The 14,315-nt window shown below is 40.9% G+C and overlaps 1 protein-coding gene across 5 annotated transcripts in view; it reads left to right on the forward strand.

The window, feature by feature from the left end:
• The window catches only part of OSBPL1A (oxysterol binding protein like 1A), a 76,721-nt gene that overhangs the window by 50,394 nt on the left and 12,012 nt on the right, over positions 1-14,315 (forward strand). For 3 of the 5 annotated variants that reach the window (XM_068190571.1, XM_068190578.1, XM_068190590.1), the window contains 5 exons: positions 3,576-3,732; positions 8,688-8,763; positions 10,315-10,449; positions 13,274-13,371; positions 14,063-14,245. In XM_068190571.1, the coding sequence (XP_068046672.1) occupies positions 3,576-3,732; positions 8,688-8,763; positions 10,315-10,449; positions 13,274-13,371; positions 14,063-14,245 (649 nt within the window). Of the gene's footprint in view, positions 1-3,398; positions 3,472-3,575; positions 3,740-8,687; positions 8,764-10,314; positions 10,450-13,273; positions 13,372-14,062; positions 14,246-14,315 lie in introns of those variants that run through there. The other 2 variants (XM_068190583.1, XM_068190598.1) reach the window with 2 other exon arrangements.

Raw genomic sequence — 14,315 nt, forward strand, 5'->3', positions numbered from 1 at the left:
TCTCATATGCAAATTCTTCACCCGGTTTGGGAAGAGTTTAGATCTTCCTTTGTTTTTCTCTTTTAAACAGGTTTTATCTGAGAGGTGGAGGTTTTTCTGCAAACAGGATTTTTGTGTGTGTTGAGAGGGTTATTGATGGCTTTGCACAGATGCAATCTTGCAATAAAAGCAGTTATTTAGCTGCAGGAATATTTAAGTACACTGAAGCTAACCTGTCATAGTACAGCTTCTGCTGGTATGTACCACAGCTGGGTGCTGTGTTTATAAATAATTCTCCTAAATGATACAATAAGTAGCAGACTACATCCGTTGCTTTTGCTTGCTTCCTAGTTTGTCTCCAGTAATCAGATCACTTAAAAGTAAAAATGGTACAAAAATAATACAAACCTCTTGCCCTTCCTTCCATGTTTAGAGTAGTTTGTCAAGTGGCTTTTTTTGAACGTGTACCAAAAATACTTCACAGCCTCTGTGAGAACACTGCTGCCTGTCACTTCTTGCCTTGAATAGAGTTAAAAGAATGAACTCAGGCGTCTCAGAGGGATGGGAAACACCTGGTCAGAACTGAAACCCAACAGTGCCAATGGTTAAACACTATATTTCTCAGGTTTATTTCTTAATCAAAAACATTGGCCAGACTTTTCTATCTGGATCTGAAGACTTACCAGTTGTAGCAATAGGAAATGAGGTCCCTTGAGTTAAGTTTCTGTCATTGCTTCTGCTGTTTCCTTGTGCTCTCCCACTCTTGCAAAATGTAGCTGGTATTTGTACTGTTACTCTTTCAGATTTCATGGGCTGGAGAGCTTCCTAGTCAGCCTGGTCTTGTCTCAGACATCACTTTAAAATTTTGGCTTCTGAACAAGGACTCTTATTCCTTCTCCCCCCTCCTCAGCCCACAACCCCCTAAGTTCAATTAAAAAAAAACCCTTCATTTTCTCCTAGTCATCTGTTTGACAGCTGCTCTGTAGAAACTTGTGAATATAAATCTTTTTTTGCAGTGACGGGGGAGTATGCAAATCTTAATTCAGAAAAGAGTTCGCTGCAAGTGCACAGGGAAAAGCTCAGTTTGAGTTGCCTGTTGATCTGTGCTCACAATACAATACTAGGCTTGTTCACTCCAACACCCTAACAATCTTTCAAGACTTGCTAAATTCTTTGGGTTAAAGAAGGTAGCTGAGGTTAAGGGGTTGGAGACAGATCTTTCGTGGCAGGAGCTGTTGTCGGTGTACTTTCTCTGTTTTTCAGGAAAATGGGTGAGGTTTCTCTAGGGAGCAATTTCTTAAAACAGTTAGAACACAAACAGTGTTTCATTCTTCTACTGTTTCTTCTTGTAGAGCATGGTCTTCTTGCATTAGGTAAGGCACATGCCCTGGGGAAGGCTGTCTGGTCAGTGTCTACAGCTCTGGAGAGGTTTGCAGGTGTGGAGCTCAGTCCAGCAGAATCCTTTCTTGGCACTATAAGGCCAGCATGAGGAGAACTGAACGTGTGGTATTTTAAAATCTTTGTTATACCAAGAAGCATATCCAGGAGTGGCAGGCAGTTCTGATGAAGCTTATCCGCTCTTGCCTTTCTGCTCTGGAGTCCTGGGTCTGTTGCAGAAACTCAGATTGAAGGAATTTGCACACTATGACTCTTGTCTGAAAGCAAGACAGTCCTGGATGGTACAAGAGAAGAAAGGACCCTACAGGAGCCAGACTTGCCTTATGTTACTGGGTTGGCTTCATGCTTTTCTTGTCATGATAACTGTTAGCACAGTTGAGCAGCTCTTTCAAAAGAGGTGGAAAGAGGTGGAATACATACCTCAAGGAGTTTTATATCTTGTTGTGTGGTCAGGAAGCTGAAGCCCAAGTTGTTACACTCCTAGAGTGTCTCTTCCTCTACAGTATTTGGATGTGCAGGAAAACTCTGTTTTCCTGGCTACCTGGGTTTAGGATCTCTGGACAAATCTGTATTTTATGTAACAAACTTGTCACAAGTAAAAATGCTTTTCCTTACCCTACTTGTTAAATTTAGTACCTACCAAACTAATGCTTTGATATGTTATGTCATAACTTGGCACAGAACTAGACTGACAAATTTGGGGAAAATTGTGAGAAGATTCTCTGGAGTGCCAGTCCACTTCTTTAACATATCCTGAGCACCAGCTGGCAGTTCTTTTCATTCCCTAGCAACTGGCTAAATTTCAGTACTGTCTTGATGAGGATAGACGTGGATGTTTTAAATGAAAGGTTTCCATTATGCTTCTAGAGCTCTCTCTCTAGAAGAGATGGAGACATTGTGACACAGCCCATCCATTTATCAGGATTCTGCCCTGTTCCTGACCCTTATGTAATCTGGATGTGGTAGAAAGTCCTCCTATCTGTCTATATATGTATGTAGGTATATGCACACACCCTTTAGCAAAGTAATATACAATTTACATATTCTGGAGAAGCTACTGGCATAGCTTTTTAAAGACAAAACAAGAAAGCACCTGGCAGTAGACAGCTGTGATATTCTTGTGGTCTCTGAGATATTCTTTTGGAGTCTCTGCTACTTCAGCAGATTTTGATTACTGGTTTTGAGTTAGAATGAGCGTGTGAGAGAATGGCTAATTTTGCAATTATTTCTCTGGGGTTTTGCAGCCAAGAGCAACAGCATATGCTGGAAGCAGTACTTAGCAGGAATAGCGTCTACTGTAGATTGGGTCTACGTTTTTCAGAAACAGTGAGGCTTGCATTAAGCTGTTTATAATTCAGTGTGGTACCTGGTTTCTGCTACAGAATTTTTCAAATGAGATCGAAGTTGATGTCTTGAGTTGTTCCCTCACTTCCTGGAACTTGCAATTGGATAATCCTTTGACAATCTTGTCAGGTTTGAAAGAAAACCTAATACAAAAATACAGCCTTTGCCAGGAAATTTATACCTGCTGATTTGGGGCAAGACTGTCTCTTCTCCAGAGCTGGACAAACACTACCTGACCAAAACAGTGGTTGGAAAGATTTTGCTGTTGATGTTTGGTTTAGTTTGAGAAGTGATGTGGATTGTACTATTAACCTGCCTTCCACAGAACGAAGTTTATCTTGTTGATTGGCAAGCTTATCACTTAGACTTTGCTGGGACCTACGTAGTTGGTGTTATCTATATGATACATCCTCCTGTTCTTTGATACTTGTTCAGTGAGTTGGGAAGTGAAGGTTGGTGAACACCATTGAGAGTCTTAAGAGCTTAGACCTAACTGAAGAAGGAATCATTACTCAAGGTACCTGTTTGTTTGGTAGAGTACTGGCATCTGTATGGCACTGGCACTTGTCCTAGGCAAGGTCTAGTAGCTTCAATTTAATAAATATGCCAGATTTTGGCTCAGTTTGGTAGAGGATTTTTAATGTACTGTGGTCTTGCTTATTGTGCAATTTCTTTATGCCTAGATGCTGGGCTGCAGCGGTCTCTGGCAGTACTAGTTACTTACCAAATGGATGCTGTCATCAGGACACAGTAGGCTACTTAGGTTTCAGTTTTGTACAAGGCGGGGAGATCTGTTAGTGACTGAAGTCTAGCACAGGTAGTAGATTCATTAACATGCACCTGCTCTTTTGCAGATTCGGAATCTGAAAAATCATTAAGTGGGTTTGAAACAACAGCAGCCTACTCCTTAGAGGACAGCATGGATTCAAAAGATACAATAACTTCAAGCATGTCTGAAGAAAAGGTGTGTGGCAGTGGGGAGTCGCTGTCAAACGGAATCAAAAAACACAGGTAGGATGTTGTCCATTCTTAAAGTTAATATGCATTAATAGTAAGAGACCACAGGAATCTCTGAAAAGCTAACAGAAAACTTTCAAAACTTTGCTAGGGATGACTGACAAGTAATTGGTTGTGCTATGATTTTATAAAGACTGTTTTTCCAAGGTGTGCTCCTTTGCATCTTGATGATCCAATCCAAATAAGTAAAAAGAAAATATAATGTGCTGTTTAAAAATGGACACACTTGTTTTTTATTAGATCTTTTTGAAATCTATGTGGATTTTAATTCCTTCATTTATCTTTAATGACTTGTACCTCCTCTTGCCTCTTTAATTTCGAGTTATTTGATCCTTCTGTTGGTATCAGGAATGAATGAAAAATATTGCTAGCCTGGCATCAGAAACTCAAATGTGAACAAAGGGAGTCTTATTCTAAAAGTCTCATCCATGTTTTATGTGCTTATTTTGTGTTGTCAAATGATCCATTTTTGTTTGTTTCCTTGCCGATAAAGGAGGACAATAGGTCTGGAGTTAATGAGATGTAACAGACACCACTATTCTCCAGTTTCAGTGAAAGGGCAATATATAACATTTGTGCTACAAATAAAGCCAGACTTCAGCATGTTTCAAAGACACTATTCTGGAAGTGTTTTGGATGTACAGGATGATGATGGGGACACCACATTTCTGTAAAACCAGGAAAATAATATTTAATTTTACAAAAGAAAGGTAGTTAAATTGCAGTGACTGTTGAAATGAGTTGGTAGCATCAGACCTAATGTTTCAAGAGTCGACCTGCACATATCTCATACTAGACAAAGACTGAAGCAAATGAGGGGTTGGGTGGAGCAATGAGTGTTTTGGGGAGATAACATAAAGCAGCTGACTAAGAGTGTGTTGCTTTGCTCTTGGGCTGTTAGCAATGTGGTATTTATGGCCTTGGCTAAGTGCCTTCCCTAATTAGAGCAGGAAGTTCAGGAGTGGGGGAGGAAGCAGTAGGTGAAGGTGGACATCTGAATTGCCTTCACTGCTTTGGAAACAGTGAGGAGAGAGGATGCAGTACATAATGAACATGAAAATGATGGTGCATGTGCATGTTTACTTGCATTGTATTGAGGAGTTCAAACAGGAATTACTCTTCCATTTACTATTAAAAAGTTACTTGGCATCTTCTTGTAATGCTGCACAGTGCTGTCAGAACTGCAGGGAACAGGTGGAGCATTTCAGAGCTCCTGATTTTATAAAGAGTAATGAAAAGTAATAAACAAGTACATCTGCCTCAGTTGTTTCTCTGAGCAGCCTGTCTTCTAGTAGTAAAGAGAGCATAGGCTGTTGGAGTAAAATGGGTGCATAAATTGGCTAATAATTTACTGCTAAAGAAAAGTGGAACCTTTTTTGAATCTATTTTGCATTTAGATAAGAATGTATGGCCTTATTTTATGTGACTAAATGACTATAGAATATATAGCTGTATTTTATGGGATTAAATGATTATAACAACAGTATAGGTTGAGCTGTAATGTTAGGCTTTTTTACCTGGCACTTTGGTGTCACACTGGGGGTTTTCCCCAAGTATATCGATGCAAAATGTTTCTCCCAGAAGCTCAGACAATTTAAACTTCACCTCCAAGAGAACCCTCTCAGGGGATGTGAGATGTATGGTATTTTTAGCCTCTTTTCTGAGGCTGTTGGTAGTAGCCACGTTTGGCCTGGTACAGCATCTATTTCATGTGACTTCAGAACTGTGTTATCTGCCTGGAGCTGCTGGCTCCAATCTGTGCCTGTTTTGTCTAGGGGCTGGTTCTAATTGTGTGCATGTGCTCAAATAGGCACTGCCTGTGATCCCACCTGGGTCCTTTTCAGAGCAAGAACTGTAACCTCTTGATGCTAGGCTGAGTGAGGAATTCAGAATGTTTTGACATCACTTAATTCCATTCTTACACCCTTGAGTTTGCTTATAACTTCTACTTTTTTTAACTTCCATTTGTGTTCACCACATGAAAACAAGTTATTTAGAAAATAGATCACATTAATTTCTTTTGCTTAAAATCTTGATACCTTCAGATGAGTAGAGGATCTGTGCCTTTAGGTTGCACATGAGATTGCCTAACACTGGTCAGCCCACAGTTTAAATAAGATTATTTCCTGTCTTCATCTAGACAACCTGAGCTCTAATCTGCACCTCAAATATTATTTGAGTAGTTGAGAGTTTGCCACACAGAAGTGGAAGTTGGTTTTTGCTTGGCAGGGGGACCATACATGCTTTGGGTTTGGAAATGTAGGAATAAACCTGTTGGTTCCAAGGAATTAAAAGTGTTGGGAAGTACATCTACAGATAGCAGATAGGTGAAGCCAGAACTGCGTATAATCTGCAGACTTACTTAGGCTATTTATTTTTCAATGTTGTTTGCATCCTGCTGATTGTTCACAAAGTCAAGAGTAGACTTAATTTTTGTTACACTTCTTGAGAGAGGATTTGAGAGATAGAATAGTACTGTAAATAATCAGGAAGGATTCAAGTCACTTCTTTTTAAGAGGGAATTTTTTCATCTGAGCCAAACTTAAAAAAAAAAAAAAAAAAGGGCAAAAAATCCCCACCCCTCAAAAAAGTCCAAGCAAACCCCCAAAACTTCCAGTGCATAAAAATGTTCTGTATTAAGCACCGACATTTTACATCCACTTGTCTCTGCTGTTTCCTTCTTATTGCTAAATTTTGTTGTCAGCTTTCCCTTTGGTCCCTGCATTGGGGGCCTTTCAGAATGCAAACATGTTTGTGTTCAACTTCACGGGAGCCAGGAGACTGTTTGTTCAGGTTGGCATGAAAAGCAAGTTAAATGTGCCTTTTTCACTCCATGTGTCTCCTTCCCCACAAGATTCTTGTAGCAGTTGATGTGTAATAGCTAATGCTTTGGGCAAGTGTTTTTGTTTAAGTAAAGGATCCTAAATACATCTCATCTGTTCTACTGCACAGAAATTCCAGCAGATGTTTTTGTCACTTAAAGCTGAAATGAACTCCCTGAGTTGTTTTTGAAATTGACATCTGGAGGGAAATTGTTTTATTCAAAAACCATTTGTTTAATCAGAGGGAGTAGGTCAAGGTTAGTAGGCCTCAAGTCTTGGCTGCCTGCCGTTTGTCCATATGTCCTTACTTGTCCCTGGGATCTTCTTTGGTGGCTTAAAACTGCTTTGATTTTTCAGTGTGCGTGTTTGTGCGCGCGCACGCATGTTCTAGAGGTTTGACTGATATAGGCAACAAATACGGATGAGTGGCTGAAACAGAATGCCAACTTTCAAGCGATTAAACAAATTGAACAAAAGGACAGGTTTACTTAAATGAAAATGTAAGTTTTAGTATGTGAGGAAAGCAATTCCTTTGTATACTTCAGCGAACTAAGGGTTAACTAAGTACTTGACATGCAGAAGGGCTTACTTAAACACCAATACCCACTCTGCTGACTGCCTGCATTAAAGGATACACAGGAAAAACAAGTTAACATTACAAGTGAAGATAAGACTGAATAGTTGGTGGACACTGTCCTCTCCTGGACATGTGTATCAAAACATTCACAGAAGTATTTTATACTTAGTATTATTCAGGATGATCTGTTTTACAAAACATTTTTGACTCAGTGAAAAGCCAGAATAAGAAGTAAGTGGTGGTATGTTGGTCAACTAAAATAAATCCTCCTACCCACTCATCTTCTGCAGGGGAGCTGAGTGAAACAAGTCGGTGTTGGGCTTGTAGCTACTTGCTAACACTATAGTTTGCTACCATGACGAGATCAGACATATGACTGGGGTTTTGGTGGGATGGAGCTTGTTTGATTTTAAGGAACATTTTTTGGTTTTGTTCTTTCTGAAAACTGAAGCATCAGCCCTGGTAAAGGTGTTTCAGTGGCAGATAAGTAGGGGAGGTAGCACAGCAAGTAGGGCTACTGAAACAAACAATTTAGCCTGAGTATTTTTTTTTTCTAAAGACAGTTTTTGTGTTTATCAGAAAGATGGGGTGGAGAAGGAAGATGCAGCCTGTTCACACTCTCTGGAAAAGATTGCTTTAGCTACCTTGAGCAGAGACAAGACAACCTTGGTTAGGAGGGCAACACAATAATTTAGAGTTAACTAAACTTGAAAACTTAATTAGTTCATGCAGTTTGAGTGAGCTGTAGGTAATTTTATCTATTGATAAGAACAGAAAAATTGTGAATTTTGCTCATTGGCAATAGCATTGTGATCCAAAAATGGATTTGTGTTGTGGACAAAGGACTTTGACCAATACTTATGCTTTTCTAGAAGTAAATTGGATTAACAGTTCAGCTGGTCAGTAGCAGTAAGAAAACTGAGCAAACTCTGTGTTTGATTTCCCTTAAGGCTGAGAAATGCACACTGTGTTCTCAGCCTAAATGCTGGTTCTTGCAAGTATGATTATGACTTGTTTTGGGATATGTCAGCCCCTTGTAGAACATGCTGCTCTGTTTGCTCTTCTTTAATGATGCTGCTTTTTTCTATTGCTCCTGAGGGCTGGTTTTAATACAGGCCATAAATGTCATGGCACTTCATTGTCAGTATAAAGGTGGCTAGCAGAAAAACCCCAAAGCAACCGCACTGTTTTAACCCTGTTCAGACAGAGTGAACATACTTGTGCACCTATTCAGTTAACTTCCATTTTCTCACAAAGACACACCTAAATATCTTAGTGGTGCCATTGTGAAAACTGTTCTGATGACTGCTGTAGGCATTCTCTTCCTCTGGTGTTATGCAAAATTTATGGTTGTTTTTGGAGAAATTCATGTTTCTATGCAGGTAAAATTGTTTAAGTGCTTCAAAGTAGCACTATCATTCCCCTTGGGGTTTTAATTTAAAAATTGGGAAACTGTTACTTTCATAAATGAGCATTTGCTTTTCTTAGTCATGATTAGTATTGGAAAACTTTTCTTACTTCTGCTTTTTTCCCCCTCGCTCTTTCCACAGGACAAGCTTACCATCTCCAATGTTTTCCAGAAATGACTTCAGTATCTGGAGTATCTTAAGAAAATGCATTGGCATGGTAGGTAATCAGAAAGCTATGATAAAAAAATGGGGAATGATTGTTTTATTTGAGGCCCAAATGAAAACTTGTTTGGGAGAAGAAATCTTTTGTGTGTGTGTTTTCATTTGTGAATGGGGTTGGTTTGTTTGGTTTTTTTAAATTTTCTGCTTATGCTTTATTTGCTTTCAAAACTTAAGAAGGTAGGACTTGGTCAATATTCTTTCAGTAAAAGTGTGTTGACTTGAAACCTTTAAGTACTTCGTGGGGTTTATTTTATTTATTTTGACTGTGGAAAAAAACAAAACAACCCCAGAAAAACAACCACTTTCATTTTTGCTTTTGTCTCTTCCCCTTAGTATCTGAGTCTCCCCCTTCCATGGTGTTACTGACCAGACGGTGGCCAGATCAGAGTTAGCTCCTTGGCACCTAATCTGCTTTCAGCTAGGTGTGAATTGAGAAGCGCTCTTCTCTCCATTAGATCCTACAATAGGCTGAAAACACTTGCAGCTGATAAACCTCTGTCAGTCTCTAATGGTAGTCTACAGAAGGGAAAGTTTGTGGGTTTAGTTGCTGTTGTTTTCTCCTCCTCCCCTTGGTGTAGTTAGGAGCAGCATCAAGCAATGAGGTGTGGAAATGCTAGGGAATGCCTGCGTCAGCAGCTCCAAGTCTCCCGAGTTGATGTGACGTGTCTGAAGCTTCTCCCAGTGTCTTTAGTAGAAAAGTGTTACAAAATACAAAGAACAGATTGAAAGCCTGCCTTGCATAAGGTATGTGCAGGAAAAAAGGGTCTTAATTCTGCTTTGCAGCAATTGCTGCAGAGAAGTTGTAGTTGTGGGGGGCAGCAGAACTTGTAGTGGCTTGTACCAAAGCATCTGCCAAGGCTCCTGGTGCCAGGTGCTGCTCTTATGGCTCAGGACGGTGCTGTTTGTCTCACCCTTGGCCAGCAGTCATATTTACACCCTTTTAATTTGCTGCTGCAGGCAGTTTAAACCATTGCTGTGTTATGCATTCAGAGGGCATGCTTTTTAGAAATGGAGAGAGAGAAAAAACACCATCCAAACTGTAGGGCTTCCTTTAAATTCTTATTCCTGTTACAAACTCCCTTTTTTCTTCAGAATACAAAATCCCTCTTTTTGCCCTTGTATCACCATGTTTCCTTGCCCTTTCTCATTCTCTCCCCCCTACTTGCCCACCTGCTTCAAAAAAAGGATAATATGTTTAAGTAATTAGATGGTCTGTATCTATTTATGGAATAATAAATAATTTAGTCTTTCAAAGGGTCCTTAATACTTCTTTCCATTGTTTCATCTCACCTTCTTAATGCATTCATTGATAGGAAGTTTGCTGTTTGGTTTTCTTTTTGTTTTAAAAGTAGCCTTAGCACCAGCACAGCTCTGCGTATCAAGCTCATAAGGGTTTTGTCCTTTCAGTATTAGCAGAGCCAAGTCAAGCACATTGCATTAGCACTAAGCATCATTTATTTTTGTAATAAGCCAATTACACCTGGGTTACTGCGGGTCAGTGTATCTAATCATTCAGCTTGTAGCACGAATTTCATTTGTGCATCAGGAGTTGTCGAAGATCACAATGCCGGTTATATTCAACGAGCCCCTGAGCTTCCTCCAGCGACTCACGGAGTACATGGAGCACACGTACCTCATCCACAAAGCCAGCTCACTTTCCAGTGCGACCGAGCGAATGCAGGTGCGTTGGCTTTGCTAGTTCATGTGAGCTCTTGGTGAATGTGGTGGGATCTTTCTTCTTTGTAGGTGGTCTCATTGTAGGAGGAACTCCTGTAACTTGCTGCATGTTGAGTTCTCTTATTCCTTCACTAGTTTTGTTTATTGTCCTGGTTTTCACAGGGATAGAGTACAGTTTCTTCCTAGAAGCTGGTATGGTGCTGTATTTTGGATTTTGAATGAGAATAATGCTGGTAACACACCGATGTTTTAGCTGTGCCTAAGCTGTGTTTACAGGAATTTAAAGACTTTCTGCTCCTTGTGTGCCACCCCACCAGCAAGGAGGCTGGGGGACACAAGAAGCTGGGATGGTGGCAGAGCTGGGACAGCTGGACCCAACTGTCCAGAGATATTCCATACCATATGGTGTCAAGCTTAGTACATAAACTTAGGGAAAAGCTGTCTGGGGGGCTGCTGCTCAGGGTCTGGATGGGTGGTGAGCCATTGTGCTCTGCATTATTTGTGAAGATTGTGATTCTTAAATCATCATTATTTTCCTTTGCTTTTCTGCCCTATTAAGGTGCCTTTATCTCAATGCACTGATTTCACCTTTTTATCCCCCATAGTCTATCCTCCATCCCATTTGGGTTGGGGAGAGGGGTGAGTGAGCAAATGTGTGGTGTTTATCCTACTGGGTTAAACCACAACAGTCCTTCATGGCACCCCACAAGGAGCAGAGCTTGAAGGGTTGAGATAACAATGGATCTGACCAGACCATAATAAAGCAAATTCATTATAAGCATTTATGATATTAGTTTGATAGTCTCTGGTTGCAATGTTGATTTATTTGCTGCTGTGAACATTCTCGCAGCTGCGTTATGCAACATCTGTCTTGCAGTATATGCTCCCTGCTGTGCTGTTTATCACCTCTGGGGGCTGGGTTAAGGTTAACATTTTGTTGTACTTTGTAGCACTGTCTTAGGATAGAATTCCTGGTGGTGCCTCTGAGCTGGTACTTGTACTCCGCATTGCCAGCATTTCCACACCTTGGGAGCCATCTATAGGAAACCATTCATAGTTACACCTTTTGCCTTTTCTCATCAGAGAGCCAGTCCACATAGGAGATACCTTCTTCCATCATCCCCTTCTCCTCCAGGCTAATTAGCTCTTTAGAATTTCGAATATCATCAGGATATCAAATCCACTTGTTCCTTTGCTGCATCTCATATTATTCAGGTCTTGTTTACAGTTAAACAACTGTTTGTGGATACCACCCAGAGATCTGCCCCAGGGCTATGAGTATGTGTGTGGGATAGTATGGGTAAGCAGTTGGAAGCAGTGGGCTTCTCCAGTGTTTTGAAATTTCACTCCTAAGCAAGTGCAGAATCCTGAAAAAATGAATAAAATGTTTGGAAAAAGTATGCTGTCACCCTGGCAATTCTAGAGTGACACAAATCACTGCAAGGTGCTGGGGCCTGGCCCAGGCCTAATGAGCCCTGTTCAGTACCCTCAAGTGGAAGAGAACACCTCCGGATCTGACAATAAAAAAAGAGGCACTGGACCTACTCCAGCTCCTGTGTCTGGCACTGCTGCTGAACCTAAGAACCAACCTGTGCTGGTGTCAGTCACCCCTATACACAAGAGGAAGTGTTGGAAGCAAAAGTCAGCTCATTTAATAAGGGATGAGGGAATTTCTTCCAAGAAGGAGCAGAAGAAAGGTGAAGATAAGACAGGCTACTCTGAAGCAGGGCTGTCATGACAGAACAGTAGAAAGAGGAGAGATAGCTGCTGATAGGGAAGGAGGAAGATGAAGAATTCATACATGAGGCAGTACCCACACAATCCCTGTCCCTGAGTGAGCTGTGAGATACACAAAAAGATTTCGGCTATCGTCCAGGTGAACACGTTGTCACCAGCCTGCTCCAATGCTGGGGTAACAGCAGAGCCAGTAGTCTGGAATTGGAGGATAAGGAAGCCAATCAGGTAGGATCCCTTTTTAGAAACAGAGGCAGTGACAGACGGATTGGAAAAGTGACACGAGTCACTGTGGAGGTGACTCATGTCAGGTGTGAAGGAATGATATTCCTTCAAGGCCGATGTTATATGTTACCCAGACAAGTGGAGCACCTTGGAGAAAGGTATCGGTACCTGAGGGAAGTAGCCTTGGTGGAAGTGATTTATGATGACCTGGACAACAAGCAGCTATCCAGAGATGCACAGTGAGTCAGGTGCATGTGACCCATGTGGTGGAAGTTTGTACAGAACCAGAACTGTCACAGTCTAAGCCTGCAGGCAGCTTCAATACTAGACAACCACTTGCTCACCCTAATTCCCCCCACCTCCTCTATGGGATGGGGGATAGAACTGGGGAATGGGGGGGAGGAGAAGAAATAATAATTTGAATATACAAAACAAGCGATGCACAGTGCAGTCACTCACTGCCCACTGACAAATGCCCAGGCAGTTTCCAAGCAGCAGTAGCCCCCAGCCAGGTTTCTTTCCATACTGAACATGATGTCATATGGCATGGAATATCCCCTTGGTCAATGTGTCAGTTCTCCCAGCTGTGTCCCCTCACAATTTCTTGTTCCCCCCAGCCTGGTGGGGTGGTATAATAAGTTGAAAAGTCCTTGACTTTGTTGCTAGACATTGCTTAGAAACAACTAAAACATCAGTGAGTTAACAGCATTATTCTCATTCTAAATCCAAAACGGCACTCTACCAGCTACTAGGGAGAAAATCATCTCAATCCCAGCAGAAACCGGGACACCTGTCTAGGAAAATATTTTGATATTCTGTAACACTCTGGCTACTGTTGATTAACTGTGTGATCTTACTGTTCTGAGTAGTGTGTTGCTGCATTTGCTGTGTCTGCTGTAGCCTCGCAGTGGGAGCGTACTGGGAAGCCGTTCAACCCATTGCTTGGAGAGACCTATGAACTGATCAGGTAATGAACAGAGCTGCACTGCAGAGTGGTATTCCATGGCAGAGATATTTCATTAGATTTGTTAGCTGGCTTGCAGACTGCACTTCAGCTAATCAGCTTTTGGCCATTCTCCTAGCAGCTGCCGTAGATGCATGCAATGTGTGTTGATGTTCACCAATTCACCTTTCAGTGAAGAGAAACTGCTTAACTTTTCAATTCAGAGCAGACAAATGAAATTTTCCAGGTTTAAAAGCAAGTTTTATCTACAAAAATTATTTTTTCCCTGAAACCTTATGAACGAAAATTGTGCATGGTACATAAGGAGAGTGTACAGGAGTGTTCAGAGTGCCTAATAAGCAACATGAGTCTATTAATGCGTAGCTGTACCTAAGGCAGATTTTTCATTCAGTTAATATTTTGGCCTGTGTTTAGGTGAAGATTTAAGAAAGAGATTAGTATCAAAAGTAATTATATTGACTTATCAGATCTGGTAGTTCTTGTTCCTTTTTTATATTAAGTCCTTAGTTATTTAAAATGAGATGTTCTATGTTTTAGTTGATCTTGTCAGTTTAGCCTAGACTTTTAATTGTGTCTTGCACTGAGTACAGCAACTATGCATGGGTCCAACTATCCCTTTCACCTCAGGGAAAACAACTGCATCCTCACTACACTTGATACATAGGTACATGGTTTGGTTATCTTTATTTTGCAGAGATGATCTTGGATTTAGACTTCTCTCAGAGCAAGTCAGCCATCATCCACCAATCAGTGCTTTCTATGCTGAAGGCTTAAATAATGATTTTGTGTTTCATGGATCAATTTATCCTAAACTCAAATTCTGGGGCAAGAGTGTGGAAGCAGAACCAAAAGGCACGATGACGCTGGAGCTTCTTGAGTAAGTGGATCAGTAATAATTGAAGGGGTACAGTGCCTAATCCTTGATGATTAGAGTGCATTAGAGTCTC

This window comes from Anomalospiza imberbis, chromosome 1, assembly GCF_031753505.1.
Source record: "Anomalospiza imberbis isolate Cuckoo-Finch-1a 21T00152 chromosome 1, ASM3175350v1, whole genome shotgun sequence".
NCBI lineage: Eukaryota > Metazoa > Chordata > Aves > Passeriformes > Viduidae > Anomalospiza > Anomalospiza imberbis.